Source organism: Anser anser, assembly GCF_964211835.1.
Source record: "Anser anser genome assembly, chromosome: 9".
In the NCBI taxonomy this organism is placed as follows: domain Eukaryota; kingdom Metazoa; phylum Chordata; class Aves; order Anseriformes; family Anatidae; genus Anser; species Anser anser.
Window position 1 is genome coordinate 28,944,641 of NC_139729.1, and position 27,460 is coordinate 28,972,100.

The following is a 27,460-nucleotide window of genomic DNA, read 5'->3' on the forward strand; positions in this document are numbered from 1 at the left end:
GTTAAATTGGTTTTATATCCGTGGCAACTCTTTCTGCTTCCTGGATAACTTTGTTTCAGTAAATGTAACTCTGAAGTGGGTGGAAGATAGGCCTTTCTGCGTAGTAATAAGCAGAGAACTACAATAAAGTTCCATATTATGAGCAGATAAATATAGGCACTTAACCTCATTGTGTAGGGAATGTAATGTTACTGGTTGCTGAAAACCAAATGCCAGCAAAAATAAATAGGTAATTGAGAGTGAGAGCCTATTGATTGTGCCAGTTCATCCATACTAAAAGCACATACAGGATCTCAGCTGTAGGAAACATAATGCATTGCTTTATTGTTTTCTTTCTTAGAAATGTGCTCTGAAATTTTATTGTGTTTACCAGTGTGACTAAAGCTAGGTAACCGTTAATCTATTCTATAAATAAATTCTTGCTCCTGTTTCTGCTTCAAATTTGATGTTAGCTACTATGTAATTAGAAGGCCCAGAGAGACACTGTTTATTTCAGAGGTATATCATGTGTGGGCTGAAGGTTTTTCTTGCGTTGTTTTGTTTTGTTTTCCAAAGGCATGGAAGTAACCCAGTTTGAATGCAAATGACTTGATTGCTTCAAATAACTGGAAGAATTGAAAGCTTAGATTTGGATACAAAACATTTTGTTTCAAACCATAAAATATAAATTCTGATTTTTTTCACATATGCCTTTCTTTTCTCTCCTTTTTTTTTTTTTTTTTCTTCCCCAAATGGTTAAAATTATTTCAGGAAAGAGTTGACTCACTTTAAGTAAATCAGTTATCGCTTGTGTTAATATTTAACGATATGGTACCAGGCTGTGCCCTGTTACCTTCAGAATACTCCCACATTGTTCTGAGAGATGATGCACCTCCTGCTGCAATACCAGGTATCTAGGATAGACTGTGCTGTGTGGTCCTTAAAGGCATGGTGCTTCTGTTGCATTCACCTTTGTGTAAAGTCTGTTATGAATCCTAATGTTGAAAACATTAAGATTCAGAGAGCCCAATTCTGGTCTTGCTGGTAATGATTAGGGAAAAAAAAAAAAAAAAAAAGTGATAGATCAGGAAAAAAAATAAAAGAAATAAATTAGAAATAATTCTAGTTAATTATCTGTATCTCATTGTGAAAAATATCCTGACCCTTTTGAAGCCAGACAGAGGTGAAGAGACTGTAGCAGTCCTTAGATCTCATACTTTGCTTTTTTCCTGTCTCTCACACCATCTTTTGCCTGCATTTCCTTCTATCACCAGTGCCTGAGATCTGCTGCATCCTGCACTCCCTTTGCTGCTGCTTTCCCATCCCCAGGCATTGGTTTGTTCCACAAGCTGTTCCCCTGGCTGTCACCATTGCCCATGCTTGTCCTGTCTCCACTGGTGGTGATGCAGACCTGTCCAGGTTGGACTTCACCTGTCACTGGCTTCCTCCTCAAATCCTCTGCTGGCTGCTCTTTGGTTAAAGAAGGAGAATTGGGAACAGTGGGGTTGGAGTTCCTGCTCATACTGGTTTGCTGCGGACCTGACCACTTAGCCTGTCAGACAGAGGCTGCAGCAGGTCTTGCCACTTTTAATCTGCTAAAATGGCTCCAGAACAGGCAAGTCCAAACAGTTGGGAGGAACAAAGTTTGTAGAGCTGCTCACCCCCTTTTCTGCACTTTTCTGAACAGGGACAAAGCTGTGGGATGATGGTCTTGATGTAAACCTACTAGGATTTGATTCCTGATGAACTGATCTGCTCACTCATCTGTTTTTGCAATTAAAGAAACAGCTTGCTTCTGTGTAGTCCCTGCCCTTGGTGTCTCGATGTAGAAGGACCTAGATTCTGTACAAGGTAAGGGAGGGCAACCCTCCATAATCTTTGTGTGAGCAAAAGAACTTGATGAGAGAAATGTTTCTGAAGGCAACTTTGCATTGTGGAAACAGGAAAAAAGAAGAACAAAAACAAAACAAACAAAAAACTCACAGTGACTTGTAGACAATTATTCTCCTTCCAGTTAATTAAACTTTATTTCCCTTTCTGCCTTTGCTATGTTTTTAATACTTTAAGCATGAAAACATATTCACTGTAAAGGGGAGAGCAATGGAGTCTTTACTTTTTAGTGACTAACAACAGTTCTGAAAATATCTGCCTGCACGTCATTACAGATACCACCAAAATGTAACGCCACCAAAGACGAATCATTTCCAGAGTCTATCAGCAGCATTAAAAAGATCCGTTGTTTCCAAGCTGAACAGGGGTGACAGCCACTGAGTACAGACCATCAAGGCCTCCATCAGAGGAGGGCCACGAAGATGATCAAGGGGCTGGAGCACCCCTCCTATGAAGAAAGGCTGAGAGAGCTGGGGCTGTTCATCCTAAAAATAAGACTCTGGGGTGACCTTATGGCAACTTTTCAGTACTTAAAGGGGGCTTATAAAAAAGATGGAGAGCAACTCTTTGCTCAATCAGGTAGTGACAGGACAAGGGGAAATGTTTTTAAACTAAAAGAGAGGAGATTTAGATTAGAGGTTAGGAGGAAATTCTTCACTCAGAGGGTGGCGAGGCACTGGAACAGGTTGCCCAGAGAGGTTGTGGATGCCCTATCCCTGGAGGTGTCCAAGACCAGGTTAGATGAGGCCCTGGGCAACCTGATCTAGTGGGTGGCATCCCTGTCTATGGCAGGCGGGTTAGAACTAGATGATCTTTAAAGTCCATTCCAACCCAAGCTGTTCTGTGATTCTTTGATCACTTAAGTCAACTGTTAGATTACACCTTGACACTGTGAAGCTAGCTGTTGTATTATTGGGCCTCTCCATGACATAACATTAGTCAGTAATCAGTAATTTGTCAGTAATCAGTAATATTAAAATTTTATAGATGGATGCATTCATTAATACAATATACAAAGGCTTTTTTGATTGTATTTACTTTGTGTGACTACAGTCTCTGAGTTTAAGATAAAACAAGACAATATTGGCTGCAGCTTGTTCTGCACAAAAGGTGTGAACCTGGTCTAGTTAACAAGAGGCATAGTCAGGAGGATGTTGCTGACTTTGGTGGAACTCAGTTCCTTTAAAATCATAGAACCATACACTGGTTTGGGTTGGAAGGGACTTTAAAGGTCATTTAATTCTAAAAGTTGCCATAAGGTCACCCCAGAGTCTTATTTTTAGGATGAACAGCCCCAGCTCTCTCAGCCTTTCTTCATAGGAGGGGTGCTCCAGCCCCTTGATCATCTTCGTGGCCCTCCTCTGATGGAGGCCTTGATGGTCTGTACTCAGTGGCTGTCACCCCTGTTCAGCTTGGAAACAACGGATCTTTTTAATGCTGCTGATAGACCCTGGAAATGATTCTTCTTTGGTGGCGTTACATTTTGGTGGTATCTGTAATGACGTGCAGGCAGATGTTTTCAGAACTGTTGTTAATCATTAAAAAGTAAAAAAAAAATATGGAAAATTTAAGACAAGGCCTTTTTTTGTGATCTCTATTTTCTTGATTGTCCCATTAATTATCCCTGACAGCATGCCTCTGTCACATGTACAGCAATTGTTACAATATAGTAACGCTAACTGGGGGAAAAAAAGTTGTTTGTTTAGTTCTGCATAATGTTCTAGAATTTATTAGACAAAAGGGTCGCTTCTAAAGTATTTCTCAGTTGGAGTGCTTTTACTCAAAAAGTATAGATAAGAAAATGTGTATAGATGTACCTTATAAGTAGTATGCATAGAAAAAAAGTTACAGTTACAGTTTTAATTTCTTGCTGGTCAGATGGTTAAGGTTTTTCGAGTTATACTTTCTAATATTGTTCACACTTCCTAAAACTTGTGTAGTTCCATTTTATACTGGGGCTGTCTAATAAAATGGTAGTTGGGTTGTAAAACTGGGGGGGAAGAGAGAAGGAGGTTTTTATTCTTACCATAGAAGAAGTTACCACTTGCATTATCTCAACAGATAGGTCAGCATAATCTGCACACCCACTTATTAGACATGGTATACTGTAGTTTCATAATGCTTCTCCCTGCCAAGAGTAAGCATTCCTTTTAATCCAGGGCTTGCAGCAAAAACTTATTAGTCATTCAGTATCACGCCCATTGCCTATTGAGAAATGTTTTTAGAAAGGAGCAGATGTCTACAGCATGGCTCACAGAGACTAACAGAGACTAATTTGAAATACGTGGCTAAGTGCACACCCATTCCTGTAGCCTTTACTCAAGAAAACTTTTTAATGACATCAATGGGAGTTGCATCCAACACAAAGGAACTTAGGATAGACTCCTCAGACTAATCAGCTACCTGTTGGACTAGTGAATTTCCTGTTTTGAAAGTGGGAAAATCTGTGTACAGAGTAATATTGAAACCAAAACATCCAGATGCGTAGCAGCTTTGGAAGCAGACATTAAAACTTTACAAGATTTTTTGTAGGTTTAGCAAGGTAATTTGGGTCAGTTCAATGTTCGAAGGAGGTGTTTGCTTTAATGCTCGTCAGGTATGTGTGTGGCATCTGATACACTAGATATATTTGTACGCATGTTCTGCTGAGCCAGATGACGGGTGCTGGAAGAGCCATGGAAAGTGCTTGATCTGTCTTGACATGGTTTACTGCAAAGGGGCTTCAAAACTAACACTATCTTACTGATAGGTTTTGCAACACCTGCTTTGGACACTGGTTGGGTGATAGAGGTTGGGGGAGAAGGAGTGCTTTCCACAGGGAGTATGCTGTTGGCCAGAATGAGGAGTGAATCATGCACTGATACCATCAAAGAGAAGAAAGAGAATTTAGGAGGTTGTAGCAAAGCAGTGTTCAGAGCTTCATTTTAAAAAAGGAGCAAAGATCACTCCTTTTGGAGCCCAGCTGCAAAAGAATGTGGGATGTTCAATACTAATTTACTTTTGAAAAGTAGATTACTAGAATGCCTCCCCAGCATGACAAAAGTTACAGGCATTCCTCAGCCTGAGGACATTTTAAACCACATCTCTTACTCCATGTGAAGATCCTTATCAGTAGGTAGTGGAGAGGAGGCTCTGAGAGAGCCTTCCTGTTGTCTTGCATGCAGCCTCAAGGAGCAAAAGGATTCAAGACATGGTAGACTGCAGAGGAGGAGCAGTTGCTCCAGGCAGCTGTATCCTGGTGTTCAGGACTCTGCTAATGGTTGTCCAACAAAGCAGAAGTTTGGAAGCATACATATTTGACAGGATTTACAGGGCATCTTTCTTCTTCTGATGTCCCCTTACGGGCAAGTAGTCTTGTGGCTTAGGCTTTTATTCTTAGACAGCTACAGATCCCACTGAAGACAAAGGAGTGCTTTTAAAGTTTTTATATGCTTCTCAGAAACCTTTTTGACAGGCACATTTCTGCTGCGGGCAGGTTCTGAGCTTACTTGGCCCTTGGAAATACTAGGGAAAAACAAAGGCCACAATGTGGTCATAAATGTGCAAAGAATTAAGTACCCTTCAAGTGCATGATGTAAAATTTGTATCTAATTAATCTGCAGTTGAAATCTAGTTTGTGTGAAAGCTGAAAATGTCACTTCATGTAGTGATAATAATAGTATTGGCAGTTTTCTACATTGGCCTGATGACTGTGCATTTGGGTTACTGTTGCAGAATAGTGTCTTAATTTATAATGGTTTTATCTTCTGGAAGATGGAGTTGGAGAAGTGGGGGAAGGTGTTACCTTATTGTTTGGAGGGGTTTGGAGGGGTTGTTGTGTATGATGAAGAAATACCTTGCTTCTCTGTTGTTTTTAATATAGACTTATAATAATGAACTTTTTCCTGATGCTTAGGTCAGAGGAGAAAAGAGTTTTTTCTTCATGAAGTGTGTGAATGTTTGGGAAACACCTCCAGATAGAGAAGGAATTACAGCTTCGATGACCCTAAACATTATGGAGAATTGTAATGTTAAAGATATGGATTTTATATCTAGTAAGAATTCTGATAGGCATGTGTTTGGTTTTTCAAATCTGGCCAACTTTAAAAGTACAATTCAGGAACAGAGAAATTAATCTGAAAAAGTTTTCAGCTCTTTGCAGTTCAAAGAAAATCTTTACTGATGCCCTGTCAGAAGTCATGACTTTAACTGCACAGCGAATAGTTTTCTACTAGTAAATATAATACAGAGTAAAATGGGATTTTATTGCAGAGAGTTTTTTAGTATGAAATACTTCTCAATTTTATGTTGAAAATATTGTTTTGCAAGTTACAGTGTACTTCAAAGAAAATCTCCAGTATGATTTAACTGATTTTTGTCAAGAGATTTATACCATTTCAAAATTCCTAGTTGCTAACTACAGTGCAATGCTATGAACAATATGATTAAATTAATACCTTAACTTAAATAAGTCATGTGAATAATGCCTGGGTACACAGTGCTTTATAATGCAGTAACACTGGAGGTTTTAAAATGTGTGGTAAATCTAATGCAACTGTATGTTTGTTGTTGTTGTCAGGCATGGGTTATAATAATACAACTGAGTTATAATAATACAACTGACTACTACTACACATGCAGACTGGAACCATGAAAATCAGCTTCAGTGATGCATTCTCAATCTTTGCTGACCCTGACCAAGTTCTTGTACCTACCAGAAAAATAGTCTGTCCAAAACCTAAGCTAAGGAGTAAGTTCTCAAGTAATTAAACTACAAAGATATTTTCTCTTCCTTTGCTTGCATGGAAGTACACTCTGTAGCACAAGGAAGAACTCTGTTACTAGAAATCTTCAACTGTCTCTTTACATCTGATGATCATGTGACTTCTTTCAGAATTATTTAGTTTGAAGTATCTGTCTGTTAAATAACTTGGCTCAAAAAATATTATTTGTCGTTATATCATTAGTCCATATATATCATTGTATTATATAAAAGATGAAAAGCAGTAGAAAAAGAGCAAATAGCAATTGATAAACTGTGGTAAAGTTTTGTTATAAATAATTATAATTGTTTAAGCTCAGAAATGTAGAAATGGAAGAGGTGCACTTATGTTTTAATCTAGCTTTAAATGAAATGCTTTAATATATTCAATTTCAAAAATAATGAACTACATCATATTTCCTTCTTGCCTAAGAATAAAACTAAAAATTTTGCTTGGACAATCATGAAAAAGAAAAAAAAAAAAAAAAGAGATAGAGAAAAATGCCTCCAACTTCATATCTCAATCAGTGTGATCAAAAAACTCTATGGAGGCTACAGCACAACCCCAAAATTATTAAATCTTTGTATACCTGTAGGTGTTTGTGCTGCTTTCAACAGTAGATTTTTTAGAGTACTGGTTTATATCACACAGAGGCAGATAAATGCTATATTAGAAGTATCTTCCCCTAGACAAAGGGGAGAGGAGGGGATATACCTTCTGTCAGAGACTGCAGCACTCTTAAGAGCTCTATAGCTCTCCACAACAAACTTTAAGGCCTTGAATTTCTGCCTCCAACCGAGAGTTCAGTGTGGCAGGAAATAATACTCATCTGTTTACATGTGAAGGGTGAATCTGGGAACAGATGAACACTGCAGTAAAGCCCTCCTGAGATGCTCTATGTGGATCTGCCTCCCTTCCAGTCAGCCTCCAACACTATTCCTTATATTTAATGATTCTGCTTCATTAGTGTGTTTGAAGGGCAAAAATGAATTATTGTAGGCTGATGGGGTTTGCAGTCTCATTAAACACAGTTAGGTCCAAACTTAGCAAGATTTTGTAGTTAAAAGTAATTTTAATGTGTTGTGCAATGCTGGTTTTACTGAAGGAAAATTAAGAAAGTCCTCCGAGCACAGTGATTACTCATACACATGCAGGAATTCCCATGTGTGTAAGTACCAGCCTGTGTTAGTCTGGTTTTATGTACTCTAGATAGGTGTGTTTACTTTAATTTATTGGCAGGATTGTGCTTGAACTTAACCAAATATTAGTTATAAAGTTGAAATGCCTTATTGATATAGGCATTACGTGGCTATAAGTGGACTTTGGATCCATCTATTATTTTATCTTTCATATGATAACATCTGTCATTTCAAAGTATCTATCTGAAGCTTGTTGCATCATGTTTATTTCAGGTTATGCTTTATATTACCACTTTGGAGTTAGTTACTCTTCTTAAATTTTCTCTAGTTTTGTGCTAGTGTAAGGAGTCTTGGCTAATTCGGCCCCTAGATTTCATAAAAACAAATATGGATTAGGATTAGGATGATATTTTTGTCATTTTCCTGTATGAATATCTCCTCTGGTTCCAGTAGGATGGTTCACAAGAGGGCGTGAGTTATGTCTTGCAGGTGTACAATGGTTTATTTTTAACTGAACCAGAATTTTGATGTTTGCTAATCTTGATTATTTTATGCTTTTCAGAGGAGTAAAAAAATCTAGTTCTGAAAATGTCTTGCCTTTGAAGTAACACAGCATACTTCACTGTGGTGGATCCTCAAGACAATGCCTGCTCTTTCATGCATAGTAACTACACGGAATTTGTCACAGGAGTTTTTACAGATGGCTATGGATTTACTCTATGAGTGAGAAGATATTTCCCAGTATAACAAGTTCTGATATGTATGAAGAATATTTGGCAAGATGATCAGTATGATGATCAAACTGTACTATTATTTCAGGATAGGATAGCGAGTTTTTTCTTTGCTTTGCTTTTCTTTGCTTTTCTTTGCTTTTCTTTGCTTAGCTTTGCTTAGCTTTGCTTTGCTTTTCTTTGCTATTCTTTGCTTTGCTTTTCTTTGCTTTTCTTTGCTTCGCTTCTCTTCGCTTCTCTTCTCTTTTTTACTGCTCATTTTAAGTTCTATCTGACTAAGTGATCTCATTTTTGTTTCACACAAAGCCTTCGTTGTGCAACAAGAGAATAGGGGTGGTGTTGCAGCCCCTTCTGCCTGTCTTCTCACTCTTCATAGCAGATGTGAGGTTCTGGGAGAGAGGACTAACTGACATCATGTGTTGGCTGAGTCCAGTAAGCAAGCTTGTCATACCCCTTCATTAGCCTCAGGAGGTCAGCCTGGTGTCTATGCAGGTGCAGAACTATGCAAATGAAGTGCTGGTGAAATTATGTTTGAGGTGCAATGTCCAAAGTTGAGTCTTTTTACTTTGAGGCAAGTAAAGATAGAAATGTTTCCCACAGCTTTGAAGATATCTAAAAATGATTTCTTCAGCAATGCAAGATTATATCACCATGAGCACTGTGCACCTTGTAACCCTTATATGTAGAACTTTCTTATACATAACCAGTGGTGATAACTCTTTGCTCTTCATAAACATAATTTAAAATGTTAAAGAGGTTCTTTCTAAATTCTTTGCAAGATGTGTTTGCAAATTCTAGTTCTTCATTTTATTTTGAGGGAGAAAAATGGAAATATCTTATTTTTCCTGGATTACTTTTTATAGTCTTTGCACCCGTTAACCACCCATATGGGAATAGAATTTGCTCTGTTGCTTGTTGTTCAGAGTGGGCATTATGTTGATATTTATATATATTTTCCCTCCTTTTCTTTCCTTGTTTTCTACCCTTCTGCACAGCTAAAAGGGTGGTCTGAAAACTTTAGGCATAGTAGGTTGTATGGTTCTTTTTTCATCAATTATAATTAAATGTGAGATTTAATTTTAAATCTGAAATGCAGAAGAAATTGCATCCAACCACTCATTGTCCAAGATCAATAGCAATATAGGTTTGGCATAGACAGCAAGTTCTCAAACTTTGTACTTGAGAGGAAAAAATAATCTAAATTATCAGATTGCCTTGGCAACATTCATTCATTCACTCACGATCCTGAAATATCAAGACTGAGTTACTAATGATAACATTTCATAGCATTTTATTGTCTATGTTATTTAGCAGTGTACTATCCAGATGCTTTTGTTTGTATCAATGTAATTTTTATAACTGAATTGATCGGTCAATCTGTGAAGGAATTCGGCCTTTTTTGTAGAGAAAATGACTTTGTGTCAAGAGGAAAATGACTATCTGCATTTCTCTATATTTGTCTATTAGCTAGTTAATTTCTGCTGCTACTTGTAAAAGCCATCGTGGCTTGTGGACAATACAGTTATACTTATTTCACAAAGAATTTCTGTACAGTTTTAATGAAAATGCATAAGTAATATACAAACTTCACAGTCATCCGTATTTGGGAGACAATACTCTTTTAAGCAGGTCAACAACTTTTTAAAACTATTTGAAGCGTTAAACGGTATAAATAATACTAAATAATTTTCAATTTAAAAAAATCTCTTTCACCACTCAATAAATCAGTTGATAATACAACTGACATCATTATGTAAGAGAGAGCATAAAGGAGAGCAATCCACAAGAATGTTTGTATGAAAACCTACTATCCAGTTGCATTATATTTCATTATAGTGTCATGTTGAGTGTAACATTCAAGTTGTGTAACTTTGAGAAGGACTAAAAAGTGTCAGCATTTAAGTCTCTGTAAAAAATTTATCTTGTTTTAGCCAAAGAGATCAGAGGTGCTACATACTTGAATGTTATAATATATTGAATGATGAAGAAAAACTGATGCAGTTCAAATTTCATTTGGCAGTTTGAAAGCCAGTTTCTACGAAGGTGTTTATGCTGATAGCCTATGGCAGGCCAAAAAAAAAAAAAAGATAGGAAGACTAAAAGTAGCAACTGGAAAGAATTCCTCTGTGCTTATTGGATTGCTAGAGTTATAGCTTCCTCATCAGACCAAAATAAATATTTAAGAAATGCCCTGACTACTGCAGTAAAGCTGAGCAACATAGACACTAGTGTGCACAGTGTTGTTTGGCATAGATCTGGTTATGTGCATGCAGCGACCATACTTGCTGGTAAGTTATTTTTCTGTCTGTATGTCTGAGCTCTGGTGGCAACTGGGAGAAATAAACTCCTGAATACACATTTCAGTAATGGCAGGTTTAGCTGCAAGCAGCAGACTTTGAAGAGCAGCATGCAGATACACTGATGGGATGGTGCTTTCTTGGATATGCGCTGTGCTGAGCAGATAGGATGGCCGAACATCCTGTAGGTGTTAAAATGCAATATATATCTCACAGAAATCCCTTGGTGGGGCTACCACGTGCTTTTCTTTTTTTCCTCTTCCATTTTCAGTTGCACATGCATGTTACTGTTATAAGGACAAAAATGACAACATATTAAATGAAGTTTAGATGCTTTAACATCAGTTACTTTGTGTGTTTGCTATATCTGTATTTTACATTGGTGTGTGCTCCCTGTGTAGCTTTGCAGAAAGCATCTAATTCCAAAAATATTGCAAGTGCGATTTTATTTACTGGGATTTTTTCCCCTCCTGCTTTTAAACGAGGCACACAGCTAAAAATGTACTCTTTAAGGGGCACAAGTGGCCACAATTAGTCATGGGCCTGTCTGTATTCATAGCTCCCTTATAACCATTGGTATCTACCTGTGTGTATGCTGAGCTTTGCATCCTCCTGTGAACATTTCACAGGCTTCCTTCAATCCTGCCCAGTTCTCAGCACAGTCAGGGATGAACCATCTCAGTTGTTATTATCACCAATTAGCTGATCAGATCAGTTTTGGTGGCTGTCATGCACAATTACCGTAAACTACTTGTTCTTTCAACCAGATGGATTGTATCTAACCATCTCACCACTTAAATTATATATGGTATATTATGTTTTTTTCAGAGATGAAGAATTAAATTCTCCCTCTCTAGTAGTCACTAAGAATACCTTGCACCAAGGAAACATCCATACCACACTATCCTTCCTGCCCTAGTGACTGCTGCAGACAGTGAGAAACCTCTGTGCTCCTTTAACATGGTGGGAGGATTCAGGCAGCCCCAAGGTAACACTTGTGTTTTCGGTAATCTGATAGATGGATAGTTTTACTTCTTTAGCTACAGAGAGTTGTTTGCCTTTCCAGGCAGCCAGTAGAAACCTGCAGTCACACTGAGTCCTCCTACTTTGATCCTTGTGTATTTTCACTTAGCCAACTGACCTCTGTTTTCTGGTGTATTTACTTATTTTCTGGAGTTAAAAATGAGCCTCCAAATCTCCTAATTGTCAAACACTACATAGAGGGTGCAGACTACTTGTGAAAATAAATTTTACATTCATAGCTTTAAGATTTGTGCTTTTCCAAAGGGAAACTTGAGGAGGAAAGTAATTTCTAGTGATCTGTAGGTATTTTTATTCTGTTTAGTTACTGCTGTGTAATCTGCTAGTGATGCACAGAAAGTGTAAATGCAAGGATGATGAGCTGGAGCTGTCAGAAGTGTATTCCTTCATCAGTTAGATTGTTGGATGGAGTCTGTAACCACTTTTGTCACTGTTTTTGTGCTCTTCTCAGATGTAGAACATCTTTATTTTTAGTTTAGTATGCCTACTGATAATTTTTGGTTGATGAAAGATGGGAGGTAACACAGGCCTGCGAATAGTTTTTAAAAATATGTAGCCAAAGCAGATATGGTGAAGAGTTGGATTAAGCTTAGTCTGCTTTTTATACATCTGTTTTATTCAACAACAGTTATCCTGTTCCTGTTTCCTTACCTTTGCAATGCTCTGAGGGGCTGCAGGAAAACCCTTTTTCTCCTACATCTCCTGTTATACATGAATGAGCACATGCCTTGCCTATAGACTCTAGAGATGTGTTTCATTAGAGCATAGCAACTCAAGGATAGGATAATGTATGTATAATGTAGGACATGCAAGCAAAATTCTGTTGCTTCAGCCTCCGTTTCTAGATGTTGATAAGTCCTTGACCTTGCTAACATCCAGGTTTCTGCATTAAACTTCCACAAGGAAAAATAGCCAGGCCTCTAATGATGAATTTAAAATAATTTTCACAAAAACAGCTTACATGCAAATCAGGGGTCTTCCCATGAAGTGTGAGAATATTTTTCATTAGATTTGCTGCATTATATACATTCTGTCTCATTGTACATCTTTGCTTTTTTTTTCTTTTTCTTTTTTTTTTCTTTTTTTTTTTTTTATAATACTATTAAATATGCTGGAGTTTGTGATGAATCTTCAGCAAGCCTTAGATGTATTTGGGCTTTGCTTGAACTTGTTGAAGAGATGTCTGTTCTTAAAATAATGCTTGAAAAGTAAGTGGTTAGGCCAAGAGTTTCCCATCATAGCACAGGTACAATAGCAAAAGTGACTGTGACCACTGTACAACCAGAAGTCCTCAGTGTAAGTGTAGGTAGTAGGGAGCTAGGGGTGTTGTACTGTAGTACTTACCAACAGGCCTTCAAAGAACAGGTAAAGGTGTATTTTGCTTCCTTAGACCATAATCTGAAATAATAATCTGAAATTTTGGCATAGAATCTCATTCCTGTTGCCTTCTTATATTCATTGTCCATTAAATATATGCTGGATTAATCAGCAACCCACTTCCAAAGTCTGTAATGTGAAAAACTGCGTGATGACTTTATAATTGTAATGGTTCTAAAGACATATTTTAATTTTCCTTCAGCCTTTTGTATGACACTGAGTAGCTCTCAGTTAGGACAGTAGTAAGCCCTATGACTTCACCTGGGTGGAGTGTAATTGATTAAAACCTTGGGAGTTAGTGGAAAGTCTTTTTATGGATGTCCTTCGTTGGATGTCTGTTTTATGTGCATTGTTAAACATGGTTGGGGATGGCATCACAAAATCGGCATACTTCAAGCCTGAAAATAGTCTGTTCTTCGTGTTGTGCTATGCAGAGATATGTATACTAATCTGAACCCAGTTTTTCTTGGAGAATAGAAGGCTCCAGGGAGACCTCATTGCAGCCTTCCACTACTTGAAGGGAGCATATAAACAGGAGGGGGAACACCTGTTTACATGTGTTGATAGTGATAGGACAAGGTGGAATGGTTTTAAACTAAGGCAGGGGAGATTTAGGTTAGATATTAGGAGGAAGTTTTTCACTCAGAGGGTGGTGAGGCACTGGAACAGGTTGCCCAGAGAGGTTGTGGATGCCCTATCCCTGGAGGCATTCAAGGCCAGGCTGGATGCGGCTCTGGGCAGCCTGCTCTAGTGGTTGGCAACCCTGCCCAGAGCAGGGGGGTTGAAACTAGATGATCCTTAAGGTCCTTTTCAACCCAGGCCATTCTATGATTCTAATCTGTACAGCTATTATATACACGCAGTACGGAACAGTGTATAATTACAATACAGTGATGATAATGCTTCATGGTTGTGTACCTTTTGAAAAACAGAACAAATTTAGGGATAGAATAGGAAGAAAGACAGCAAGCCTGTATAAATACCACAGTGCAAGGGAAACAAACTTCTCTTGGTCATGTTGCATAGCCAAGGTTTCACCCCCAGGCTGTGACAGAAATAGGAATATAACTTGTTTGTCTTATATCCTAATTTTATCATAATAACATGGTTGCAAGTAGTAATGAATGATGGATACATTATGGTTTTTATACGCCAACAGAAAACATTTTTTTGAAGTGGTTTATTTGATTGCAAAGTGAGGTTGCAATAACATCACAAGTCTTGGGTTAATAATAGTTATTGTTAAGTAAGGATTGTGAGCTCTTCTCTAGACAGAGGAACTTCTATAGACTCATTTAGTGGTAGCTGCACTCTGATTGTGAAGTTTCAATTCTCTGAGCTTGTTCATTAAGTGTCAAAGCTACTTCTGTTGCATCACTGCTGACTGTTTCTTAGGTCAGCATTATTACTAACAAATCTCTGTGTCAATGTGGTAGTTCTAGGTGTTGTTGCATTAAATGTAAGCATTTGTTTCAAGCTGACTTCTACAGTTCAGAGCAGCTTTCTGTCTCAAACTGATGGCAGAGACAGCAAGCAAGAATGTGCATATATTACAGCTGTGTGAGGATTGCTTTTATGTTCAGTGACTTGTTTCATGGCAGCAGGTGGTTGCATCCTTCTCAGAAGTAGCTCATTAGTTCATCCAAGTTGATGTTGTGTAATTAATAAAGGTAATCTGGCAACTTTCTTCAGGCTGTGGCCAGGAGACCACAGGCACAAAGGACTTAAGGGGAGCAGTTTCCTATTGTGACTCTCTAGGTGGAGTGTGCTGATTGACATGCACCTCTGAGGTGGCATGCCTGGGGACAATTGCAGCTACAGAATAGTGCTTTTGCAGATAATGGCTGGAAAGCATGAGCAATGAATCATTTGGACATTGAGAAATAGATGGTAGTGTAGATGGGTGTTTCTCCATTTAATTAAAGGGAAGCTGTGGGTGTTCCTAGGGTCACTGTGAGCTCTGTCTGAACAGCTGGCCAAGAGGCTTCACTTGGAGCTTAGCTAACAGGTGACTGCATATTCATTATACGTTCCTAGCAGTTGTCTGAGCTAGTATTTGTCCCTGTGAGCAATAAGCTACAAAACAGTAAGGGAGGAATGAATAGAATAGCTTCCAAGGAAATACAAGCGTGAATTCTTAACCTGCATTGGTACACATGCGTTGTGTTGCCCAGTCTTTCCAAATGCATCTGTGCAGTCCATGTTATTGTATCCCAGGCCATGTCTCATCCACTGGTGTCATACAATTTCTGCACCCTGCCCATACCTACACAAGAGGTACTGCACTCCCTGATGGTGGGTGGGACCAGAAGTTGAGCAAGAAAAATTATAATGAGAAGCTCTCTGGTAGAAGTTGTAGAATAGGGTGTCCAAATGGCAATGATATTTGCAAAGCCAGTTGATTCACATCTGAGTGATTTTTAAATGTAAGAGATTTTTATTTGCTTCAAGATTTTTTTAAAATTTTTTTATTATTATTTATTTTATTTTATTTTATTTTATTTTATTTTATTTTATTTTATTTTATTTTATTTTATTTTATTTTAATTTGAACGGTTTTCAAGGTAATTGGAAGTGATTTGTCATATGTCTGTTTCAGATGTGTCTCTTGACCTCTATTGTGTCGTTTAGAAAATCCAGTGTAGGGGTGGCTAGATGGCTATGTAGGTATGTAAGGTATGTAAGACAGACAATTTGCAGTGTCTGAAGAAACTGTTGTGAAGAAGCAAATCATATTTTTCCGTAAAGAGTGTAATCTTCTTTTCCCATTGTACTGGAATCTTTAATTTAATCTAGGACATTGCTTATATTTGCTCAGAAAACACGGATGGCAGAAGCAACTATTACCTGTGTTTTAACCTTTGTCTAGTTATAAGGAACAAGAACCTCTTTGGGAGGGATGGTGCTAACATTATTTAAATAAATAAATAAATAGATAAATAAATAAATAAATAAAAGAGCAACATTCAGTTTAGGGAAGATTAGCAGAATTAACACTGAGTAACTGGGCCATAAAAATCTCCGTTCCATGAAGGGAATAGCAGCCAGACTGTATCCTGACCACATGCCAGAGAGCTAGGGAAAGAAGTTTATGAGACATCCTGAGAGCACAGAAGCCTTACAGCATACACATGCAACAAGTTCCAACATGGTAGCATGTGGTAGCACACCTCGTGTCCAGTCAGGGAAACTGAGCCCAGACTGTGTGCCCTGTTCTTGATGGCATACTCGCTCTGACATGATGTTTATTTATCTGTTAGATTTCCTCTTCCCAATCCACACACACATACACACATACTTGATTTCCCTTCTAGTAGGGTATATGAGTGTTTCCAGTATTACGGTGGGTATAAAAATATATTAGTGAAGTCCAGAGATCTTTTTTGTGAAGTACTTTTCTTTACTGTCACAACTCTGTTTCTTCTGTTGGTTATGATGGATCACCCTGGGAATCTGGTTTAAGGCAAAGGTGTGAGATGTAATTGCAGTTGACGTAATTTTCTTTCGTAGGACAAATGTGGTACTTCATGGTTTTCTTTTTCTTTTTCTTGAAATTCTAATTCTGTGGCATTTTTTTAAATGTTTTTTAACTTTCTCTGCAAGTATTTTTTGTTGTGGTAGCTTTGACAATCATCAATACACTGCTTCTCTTTGCATTAGCTAAACTTAGGACTTGTCTGAATATATAGCAAGGATTTCCAATACATAACTGAGCTGGAGAAAGTAATTTCTTTTACTCCTGTCATCCTGGTTGAGGAACAGCTACAGAAAGATGGAGAATGGTCAGGTTTTCAAAGCTGGAATGTAAAAAGAACTATTCTAATAGTTATGAGATATCCCACTTTTTGGCATTAAGAAAACTAGTCGCTTTCTAACATCTTTATTTTGTGAAAGATGCATGCTTCTGTCCTCTTCTTGCAATAGAAAAGCTATTGAGGTTAATTTTTTTTGTTTTGGTTTTATATAGCAGCTGCTGGATCCTTTGATCCCAGGTGGGATTAGGCTTCTTTTTAGATATCACAGAAACTGGACAAGGCACCTGTGATGCTACTTTTAGCTACTTCTCTGTATCCTGCCCTGTGTAGCACTGGTTTGCTGACAGGCTTTATCCTGCAGAAGTGATGATTCAGGGATACAATCTAAGTGCTGTAACTTTTTACAAACCAGTCCCATTCTCCCAGGAGAGGTTATGGACATCTTTCACAATAGTCCTACCTACTGGACCTTAGGATGTGCTATCAGGATTGCATTGCTGTCAAACAGACCAGGATTTGGAAGCCAGAGGGTGCTTTACTGCCCTCTTTGACTGTCCTGGTTCTTCTCAGACATAGCTGAGGATGAGACCTATAGTCTAAAGCTAAGTTTTAGCCTAGAACTAAACTTTTATTGTCTTTAATAATACTGGGGGATCAATTTCCTTTTCATATGTGTTCTTTGTCCAGGGCGGACATTCGAGCTACAGAAATATTCTTGTGAGAGAGAAATAGTGGAGCTTCCCATGGACTGTTGGGAAGCATCTGTGAGTGTGTGAGCAACTATCTTACCTCTGTAAGTGCAAACACTATGGTTCTTGAACAAAAGACTCAAAATCCAATTCTGAGTTTGTTTAAACTAGTGTAAACTCTGCTCATGGTGCTGGAGCAAGTCATGAGCTGCAGATAAGGCCCTGCTGTTCCTCAGGTTGATGAGAAGCTTGTGTTTGGCTCCTGCTCATGCACAAGTCAGTTTTATCTGGACACGCCCATGATAAATGCTAAAAATCCACTGTTGCTCACTTTGCAAGCAGTAGCAATAGGATTTATGGAGCAAACAGGCATGAGAAGTGAACAACCTCAAGATTTTATAACCTATACAATTACACAGGACAGATACTTGAACTACTACTATTTTTTTAATAATTATTTTTTAGTAACTGCAATGACTCACATGCTTGATAGTATATAGAATAAGGGAATATTTCTGTGTGCCACATCCACTAACAAAATTAACACAGGGAACACTTAGCTGTCCATCTAATCAAATACTTGACTTGATTGTTCCTGCAAAGAAAGAGTAGGGTTCTTTGTTTTTGACTAGCCTTTAAATGGTTTTACAGAATAGTATTTAAACTCCAGAACTCTTCATTTCATTGGGGCTTTTCAGGGGGATTAAATAAAATTAATCTTATTTACATTGTCTGGAAAAAAAATCAATCGATAAAATCAATTTTAAATATACGAATTCTCAATTATGTGAAATTTTATGTCAAATCAAGTGTGCTGGGTAGGGAAGGTTGTTGTGTTTTATTTGGGAGTGTGTGGGGTTTTTTTAGCATAACACAATGAAGGGAGTTTTCAGTTGAGAAATCATCTCCTTCTGCAGAGGAAACATGCAGGATGATGTTTGTGCTCATTTTAGTCATCAAAGCTGAAGTGCACAATAATGGTAAGCCTATGTTTCTACAATAAGAGGATATTTCTCATAATGAAGGAAGTCTCCAAGGTCAACAGCTACAATACCCGGAGAGGTTACATCACGGAACCACATCTGTGCAAGACTTCTCTCTCCTTTTTTTTTTCCCCTTCCTTTCTTTCTCTTTAAGCTTCAGTTTTGATCACAATACTTGCCAGAATAGTATGGATTTAAATTGGACTTTATTTACAGTGTGATTTAGGTATTAAATATATATATATATGTATCAAAAAATAAAAGAAAGATAACACAAATGAGTATTCTCCTCCCTGCATAGCTGAAAGCCTTTTAATATCCTGTACATTCCCAAATTCAGTTTGTCTAGACTGTTTTTTGAAATGTGATTTATATTGTATTATGGTGATCTCAGCAGCGACGTCTCCTGAATCTAGTCTGGACCTCTTAGATATCATAGAATCATAGAACCATTAAGGTTGGAAAAGACCTCCAAGATCATCTGGCCCAACTATCCCCCTACCACCATCCAACCTTTCCTTAAACAACAGCTCTCTCAGTCTACCTTCATAGGAGAGGTGCTCCAGCCCTCTGGCTGCACTTCTGCAACCTGCTGGCTGCACTTCTGATGCAGCCAAACATACAGTTGGCTTTCTGGGTTGCAAGCACACATTGCTGGCTCATGTTCATTTTTTTTGTCCACTAACTTTCCCAAGTGCTTCTCCTCAGAGTTGCTGCTCTCAATCCACTCATTTCCCAGCCTGTATTCACGTTTGGGATGGTCCCAACTCAGGTGCAGGACCTTGTGCTTGGCTTTGTTGAGCTTCATGAGATTTGCAGGGGCATATCTCTCAAGCCTGTCCAGGTCCCTCTGGTCGGCATCCCTTCTGTCCAGCGTGTCAACAGTACCACACAGCTTGATGTTATCAGTAGACTTGCTGAGGTTCTTGCTGAAATATCTTCTATCATGTGATAGTACCAGGCCTGGCAACACACACCTCTGTGTTGAGCTGTATATATGTGAACAAGGAAACTTTTGGCTATTTTGGCAACATTTGCAAGAGGGCAAAGAGAGTTAGATATATCTTATTTTTTCCAGATCACTTTGTATCTTGATTTACTATGCAAATTAATGTTACCAGTACACGTACCACAGTTTGGAACACTTGATGTAATATATTGCCCTCTGTTAGGGGCTTTTCTTTTTGTGTGTGTGTGTTTCTGTACTTGAATTTTCATTGCAAGAACTGCATTTTATGATCTGCTTTTTGATGCATTTTTTTTCAGCAATGTTCCTTGATTTGGCTTTAGGAAATCATTGTTAATCTAAATTCAGCTTGTCTTATAATGGCAAGAACAGGTACACACCTGCCTGCCCATTTTGTTTGTTTTTCAACAGGCAAGCAGAACTGATGAGGTCCACTCTTATTCCATTAACAGAATATCAAGGAAAGAGGCTGCTTTACATACTTGTCATTGATGTAGACTTTATTCTATTTGTACCCAAGACTCTGACTCAGTATTGTTGAAGTCAGCCAAATCTTTCCATGGCTTCAGGTTGTTCTGAAATAGTCTATAAACCTAAAAGCCAAAGCTGCTTCTCACAAAGAAAACAAAACCTTTTTCTTTCAATTTCTAAAAGAACTTATGTTGTGGTGGAGCCTGTTGTTCGTGTCTAATCATGTTCAATGGTGATCATTCCATGCATCATATATTAAAGTGAAGTTACCTAGCATACAGTATTTCCTTGATTGCATTTGGTTTGTCAACAATTATTTCATTTAAAATGGGTGGTGACATTCTACCATCCTTGTTTCCTCACTTGGCAATTGGGAATGATAGGTATGAAGACATTGTAAACGTCATCCAGGTAGCTAGAAAACCCTGAGTATTTAAGTAGGTGAGACTAAAGACTGATCTTCTTTTAGGTGTGGACAAATATGAGATAGGCTGGACTAAAGAAAGAAGGACTTGAAAAGCTGAGGACATGTGTTTTGGAAGGTGTACTAGGTGTATTGGTTTTAAGTTGCTCATCCTTGCCTTGCTCAGCATTGTGGCCAATATTTTACTTTATTTTCCCAATGGTGAAACAAGATTTGCTTCAGAGCATCATCTCAGCAAATATGTAGAGTGCCTTCATGGCATTCTAGGTGGAGGCCTTTTGGTAAGTAATAAGCTACTGCTTTCTTTGAAGTTTATTTTAAAGCTACTTGGTGTTACTGTTTCTTTACCAGTTATGTTAACTTATTCATTGAATATCTTGTCAGCAGGAGTCTCTGGAATTGTATCAAAAAATATATATATATATATATATTTTGCACCATGGGTATTATTAGTTACTTTGGTTATCATATCTGCGACGTTATGTCACTTCAGAGCTGAGAATTAGGGCATAGGTTGCAGAACCCACATGCAAAAATGGAACCAGGCCTTTCAGCAGGACATGATTTATGTAAAAGGCTAAATTTTACATTTTTATTCTATTAGTGAATTATTCTCCTTTTTAATGTCCGTAGATAACTAGTGTTTATTTGAAATTCCTTAATGTATGCTATCTGAGATGTGGAAAGGCAGCTGTTATAGATCTGTTTAGCTCTTTTTTCAGAGGAATCAAATAACAGTTACCAAAGTTTTGAATTAGAGTAATAGCCAAAGATGAAGAATTGAGTGTATTCACTATAAGAGATTGTTAATCTGAAGCAATTATTTTTTAAATTTTCAATTTTGTGGACCACAGTTTAGCATATTTATGTTCCCTGACTCTAGGCTTCCTTTTTCATTCACTTTTAGCCTTCCTCTTAGAACTGCAAATCTCAAGCTGTCAGCAAATTACAGGGTGAAAAGCATTGCATAAGGCCCTCTGTCTTGTGAGAGGTTCTTACAGCAGTGTTACAGCCCCATTATAACCTAGACTGAGATTTGCAAAGCCAGCTTTACAGGCAGGCTAATCCGAATGAAACAAATGGAACTGCTCCTGAAACACATTCTTGTACAACCTCTTCTGGACCTGTAGCACTGGGGCTCAAAAAAGGTTTGAGTAAGGGCTGACTAGTATGTGACTCTGCTCAACTGTATAGTAAATCTGTGCTGTTCAGTGGTAACACTTTGCTCATTTATGTTTTTTTCCAAGCTAATCCTGGGTGTGGCGTCTTTGTATAAGTGCAAACTAGTATTAAGTCCTATTAGTGCTGGTGGGGAGTATACTCTATTTAATCAGCTCTCTGTTTGTTCCTCCTTCTTGATTTTATGCCAAAAGCTCTGGAGTATGGACAATTTTCTTACAGATAGTGTCCCTTCCATTGCTTTGCATTTCTGTCACTGGAAACTCTGTGGATGTGAAAACCTAGAAGAAGCTAGACGTCTGTAATGAGATGTTTGCATGAATTGGGTAGAATATTCACAGACTTTCTACTAGAGTCAGACTTGGTTTGTCACACAGACAGTGATAGCTACTCTTCAGTAATGAATATGGTGGTGTTTTTTTTTAAAATAAGAAAACAATATTCAGAGACTTGCCTTGCAGTCCTCCTTTGACAGAAAGTGAATGCATTTTTTTTTTTGGTGGTGGTGCCTTTTGTTTTTTGTTGTTTTGTGTGTGTGTGTTTTGTTTTGTTTTCCCAAAGCATTTTATTTGCAGGATACAGCCTTTGGGGGGAGGTGGGGAGGGGTAGGAACAAAAAAAAAAAAAAAAAAAAAAAAAGTTTAAAGTTGAAGCATCTCAAATTGCAGTAATACCACAGCATGGCCTTTATCAATAGGCTTTTTAGGCACTTTGGTGCTCTGTATACACAACGTAAAAATAGAAATATACTTATGCTGTTGCTGCTGGTACTGCTATCAGTAGTGAAAAGCCTACTGTGTGGGAAGTAAAACTGAATAATCTATACAGGCGCCCCCAACACCGATAAGTTTTGTAAATGAATGCAATGTGAGGAGTGTGTTTTATCTGCCTTGTCTGCATAACAAAACAGAACAAAGAACGGTGTGGTTTGTTTTCCCCATACCCAGGTACTCATTCCAGCTGCAGTATTCATTGGGCTTCACAATGATGACTGCTGTGGGTGCTTTGGCCATGAGAACTGTGGGAAAAGCTGTGCGGTAAGTGATACTTCATGTCCCAGTCCCTGATAGTCCTCAGGAGAATTTCATGGCTGTGCTGAAAACTCGTATCTGTGTTTGCTGTGCAGATGCTCTCCTCAGTTCTGGCAGCCTTTGTTGGGATCCTTGGTTCTGGATACTGTATAATCATTTCAGCACTGGGCTTGTCTCATGGACCATATTGTTATACTCATGTAGAAAGAAACTGGATCTATCCTTTTACTGAATCTTCTGGAGGGTAAGTTGCCTTCATGTGTGTTCATGAGTACGTTACTTCTTTCTGCCTGTACAATGGGCTTTATTCCATAACCTTCCAGCAATATTCAGTAGCCACATACTCAGATCCATTCATAAGTTTATGCTCCTCACTCACTAAGAATTAAACAGATGGTATCAGAATTACCCCCACTTCTGCAATTTAAAACCAAAGGAATTTAAATCCCCAGCTCTACAAAAAGTGATCTGAATATGCTAATCAGTTGCAACATGAAATATCAGATTCTGAAACAATTACAAAAAGGGTGTTCTTGATACATGCTGGTAAGGATGCTTGGAAGTAGTTCAGTAATGCTGCTAATAAATTACTATATTATCTGTAGTAACCTATGGAGGAGATAGTTATCTGTTCTGTCTCTCTCTCTAAATACATATAGGTAAATATTCTATATATCACATACTGTTCATGTCCCTGAACATCTCAAACATAAAGTATACAGTTTTAGGACTTGAGGGTACTTTGAACCACATCAAGATCCTTTGCAGCAGAGATTTTGAATTTTACATTTCAGTTGCTTCTCTCCCAGGAAGGGACATTCTTCCTCCCCTGCCCAACCACCAGCTATGACTTAAAGTAGAAGAACTGAGTTAACTTTTGCTGAAGGCTTATCAGTGCTTATGTTCTGATGACACGGAAGAGGAGTAGCTGCTGGAATCTACTGCAGTACCCCTCTGAATTTATTCTGTGTGTGACTTGTCCAGAGTGGGCATGTGAGGGCCCGCAGACAGCAGCACAAGAAAGGAAGTGGCCTATTTGCTTCAAATCGGTAACTGCTGTCATCAGAGTAAAGGCCAAATCCTGGAAAGTTCTGTGTTTGTTTTGAGAAATAATTTTGCTCTTTCAACTGTCTTGAGCTTGTCTCTTGCTTTGATCAATAATAGAAGGTTCTGCCTTTCTAACTTAGATTTTTTTGAAGAAATTGAACCACACAAATTTTGTGAAGTCTTATAGCTGAAGATGTTCTTAAACAGAGCAGGATTTGAGTGGAGTAAACCACTACATTTTCTATTCCTACTTAGAGTGATAATCCTTGATGCAATTACAAGCCAGATATAATTTGGTTCTAGTGTGTGGTAAGTATCCCACTCTGACACAATTTTATTATACCTGAATTTGATGTGTACAGGTACCTGTTTGAGTATAACAAGTGGTCTAAATGTCAAGAACCTCAAAACATCGTTCAGTGGAATGTCACTCTCTTTTCCATTCTTCTTGTCCTGGGAGGAATAGAGTTCATCCTGTGCTTCATACAGATAATCAATGGCATTCTTGGAGGAGTATGTAGGCTGTGCTGCAGTCATGAGGAGGTAAGCCATTTTTTCAGCTAGTTATTACCATGCTTCCCGGAAAGCTAATATGAAACACTATTGTTACTGATGCTACCGTAGAAGCTTAGCAGCTATTTTTCAGACATTCTTAAGTAACAGCTAAGTATAAAACTTTTTTAAAAAATTATTATTTATATGGCCCTATTGCATTCTGCTTTTTCATATAGTATTTGATCCCATGCTTTTAGCTGTTTGCTCAGCTGTCTGCAGTGAATTTAGCCCGCACATGAACTGGGAGGCCTTTTCTCCCACTGTGGCACATGCAGTCATCAGCACAATGTAGGTGTTACAATCGAAATACGTATCTCCTGCTGGTGGTAGTCTTTGCCATAGCATAAAGTATTGTTGCATGTTGTGGTGCGGTATTGTGGTAGGCTGCTTGGTCAAAATGCATAATTTTAGCCTCATATTTTGCTTACAGTAGCTGGTGGACTACTAAATATATGGGTGCCATATGTGTAAAAAAAAAAAAAAAAATCTGCAGCAAAAACCTTGCTTAGTAAAAGCAGGATAAGAGAAAGAATTAAATTGCACATAGGTAACAAAACTGGCAGAGAGATCTGAAGGAATTTTTGAGGGTTTGTTTTTGTTTTGCTTTTTATGAGTGAGGAAGGGGAATTTCCTGCAAATTTCTTTAGTCTTGTTATACTCTTTGAGCCAGTTTTTAAAATTACTACCACAGAGTTATTGTTGGAATTGCAATGCCTTAAAGTATGAAATTGGTATGATTTATTTCACACACATTATGGCTAAGAATGTTTCGCATTTTGAATTGATATAGTTGAATACTGTGGCACTTTGAAAGCTGTTGCTGTCTCCTACCTCCTGTCTTCTGTGCTGTAACTGACGTACAGAAGAGTTGTGCTATGGCTGTCTAAATGTGGTCAGGTTAATTTTTCCTTCTACACTTAGATGTAATATTAGCATTAACATTCTTAATATGTGTTTCTTTCTTTTTGTTTCCCCACAGACGTTTGCTTGCTAGAAAACCTGAAAATGGGTTGATGTCAGTGCATATGCATCATGTATTCTGTTCTGTTTTTTATATCATTTGCATATTAAAATGCACATTGCTTGTTTTCAAACTATGCTGTCACCATCAATTTAAGTGACTTGGGGTCAGCCTTTGTTGTTGGAGTCATATGCAGTTTTTCCACTGACCTACCTGCATCTAAATACAAAATATATCCTGAACAGCTTTGGTTCATTTCATAGTAGTACAGGCAACTGCTTGACCTTGGGTCAATAAATATGCTTTTTTTTTTTTTCCTTTTTTTTTTCTGACACAACAGCTCTGTACTTCATGCTACTTTCCCAATAAAGTTGCACTGTTATTCTGATGTTGGAAAAAACAAACTGAATCTAGTCTGGCCTGGAAATGAATGAATACTCAGCTGGAACAAAAATAAAGCAACAGTAAATGTGAGTGACCAAGGACCGGAACATGTACTTCTTATTTTTTTAAAGCAAGAACTGTCAAAGAATTGAGATATAATAAAATGGAGATTTTTCCAAGCTTCTCCTGTATTTCACAAATAAAGATTTGTATTAAAAATACCCAGGAGGTGTCAATGCTTCTTTCCCTGCCCATGATGAAACTGCTTTCCTGGTCTTAAAGGAAAAGACAGTGGTGGCATAAGAATATAGATATAAAACTGCCAGGTTATAACGTACTTCTTCCATTCATCAGACCCTGTCAGAGTGAGAACTGCTTCACTCTGTTTTAGATTATTTAGCTGAGCCAGGCAATTGTGCATCAACAAGGGTGTGGAAATTTAGTGAGATGCCTGTAACAATTGAAACTCTTCACCTTATGTGGAGAAGTAGTCCTAGGTCTGGGCTAGCAGCACTTTCCTGATGGCCATTCGAAGCACTGGAGGGAAGTTCCTGCACAGTTGGACCACTGCTCTCTGGCCCTCATGCTTTTTTCTCCCAAGGAGTGCTCACCTCCTTGGAGTCTTGAGACAGAAGAAAATGTGGGTCTGAATTCCTGTTTCTTAGCCTTGGTCAGCAGGCCCCAGGCAAGGCAGCATTCCGATAGTGTAGTGCAAATTCAGGGCAGCAGTGACAGATTAATCTGAAATAACAGACCACCCGTAAGCAGCCTGGAGGCAGTATTTTCAAAGATTCTGTGGAAGACCTTCTGAAGTTTAGCTTGCAGCATACTGCAGTGAATGTTTTACCATAAGGCAAAGTAAACCTGAATGATATGCTGCCAACAGCATTGCTGGCAGGGTCATTGTGCTTCTGGCAATGGCATTTTTCAAAGGAAAAAATGCAACATGCCATTTGTCTCAACAAAATGAGGCTAGTTATCATTAGTGCTCAAATTTGGAATCTAGCAGTTAATGTCTTCTTTGAAAACATTCGAGTTAATTTCTGTTTGCAGGAAAAAGAATTTCCCACAGGTGTCAGTGCATACTCAGTAATCCTTTTAACTAAGAGGGCAGCATTTAAAGCAACCCCAAACTCGAGGAGTTTCTCGGGCTAGAATGAAGTCCTCCCATCCAAGTCTGCCCTGTACAAATATGTCTCTGAAAAAAAAAAAGAAATCAGCTGTGAAAATCTGAAGTTACATACATGGTTCCACAGCAGCAAAAGAACTCCCAGATGGGCAGAATTTGTATTTAGAAACTCAGGATAAGTACTTCTTGCGATACATTTTTTCATACATAAAGTACATAGAATTAGTTGAGGGCACTCTTTAGTACAGCTTCTGCTTGTTGTACTTATCCCTGTCTTGCCCTACTATGGGAATGAGGAGAACACATGCACTCATGCACACACAAACAATTCCTTGTTGCTGTGAGCTATGATGTCTTTGTATGTGAAAAAGCACTGTGAAAGAGGATCTGCATGGGGTGTGGAGTGAGGGGGAGAAAGAAGAGGAAAAAAAGGTCTTGATGGAACAAGGTATAATTCCCACAAAATTTCAAAGATGTTTGCCTTTACACTTTCACAATTGTTATTTGTCTTTCTGATTTGTGTAACTAATTAGAGAGCTGAAACAAGGTTAGGAATTCCAATGGGCAGAATTATTAGGCTAGAGTTTAGAATTAAAACTATAGCTCAGATCCATGTAACATGAAAGCACAGCGTTACTACTCACCCTTTATGCTGTTACTTTTTTTTTTTAAAAAAAAAAAAAGCCAGTT

General features: G+C 38.1%; 1 protein-coding gene across 4 annotated transcripts; it reads left to right on the forward strand.

The window, feature by feature from the left end:
• The first annotated feature begins 847 nt into the window (after positions 1–847).
• Positions 848–26,047, forward strand: TM4SF1 (transmembrane 4 L six family member 1). Of its 4 annotated transcripts, none has more exons than XM_083848965.1 (5): positions 848–889; positions 22,611–22,700; positions 22,790–22,938; positions 24,104–24,284; positions 25,598–26,047. In XM_083848965.1, the coding sequence occupies exons 1-5, from the start codon at positions 863–865 to the stop codon at positions 25,643–25,645; spliced, it is 495 nt and encodes a 164-aa protein (XP_083705091.1). In that variant the 5' UTR covers positions 848–862; the 3' UTR covers positions 25,646–26,047. The 4 variants fall into 4 exon arrangements, with proteins under 4 accessions (XP_083705091.1, XP_083705090.1, XP_083705088.1 ...); XM_083848964.1 differs by lacking the exon at positions 848–889 and adding an exon at positions 10,439–10,769 and having other exon boundaries at positions 25,598–26,045; XM_083848962.1 differs by lacking the exon at positions 848–889 and adding an exon at positions 20,416–20,766 and having other exon boundaries at positions 25,598–26,000.
• Positions 26,048–27,460: the final 1,413 nt, after the last annotated feature.